The sequence below is a fragment of the Fulmarus glacialis genome, unplaced genomic scaffold (assembly GCF_000690835.1).
Source record: "Fulmarus glacialis isolate BGI_N327 unplaced genomic scaffold, ASM69083v1 scaffold12659, whole genome shotgun sequence".
Classification (NCBI taxonomy): Eukaryota; Metazoa; Chordata; class Aves; order Procellariiformes; family Procellariidae; genus Fulmarus; species Fulmarus glacialis.
In genome coordinates this window covers 13,398-13,698 of record NW_009232669.1, presented here as the reverse complement: position 1 = coordinate 13,698, position 301 = coordinate 13,398, and the positions used below count along the sequence as shown (strand labels likewise).

Sequence of the window (301 nt, the reverse complement as noted above, 5' to 3'; positions counted from 1 at the left end):
CAGTGACTTTCCGTGGATGAGAAACGGGCCGGTTTGTGCAAAACCCAAAAGGAACAGCGTCTGCCTTGCTCGCAAGCCGCCTGTCGCAGCGCAGGGCGTTTCGGAGGGGTTAGCCGGACCTTCCTGCCTGTTCTCAGCCCCGTACGAGTGTCCGGACGCTTTGTCTTTCCCCGTTGCACCTTTTAAAGCCGAAGAGGACGCGCCGAGCGAGTTGCCCCTCGGTTGTTTTGAGGAAGCCTTTCCGTCGGCGAACACCCACGACTCCCACCCGTGGGAGGATGGCGGGGGGGCGGGATTTCCC

General features: G+C 61.8%; 1 protein-coding gene across 1 annotated transcript in view; it reads left to right on the top strand.

The window, feature by feature from the left end:
* The window catches only part of ZNF541 (zinc finger protein 541), a 15,206-nt gene that overhangs the window by 3,585 nt on the left and 11,320 nt on the right, over window positions 1-301 (top strand). Inside the window, 1 exon segment of the mRNA XM_009585007.1 lies at window positions 138-270. Coding sequence (XP_009583302.1) covers window positions 138-270 — 133 coding nt within the window.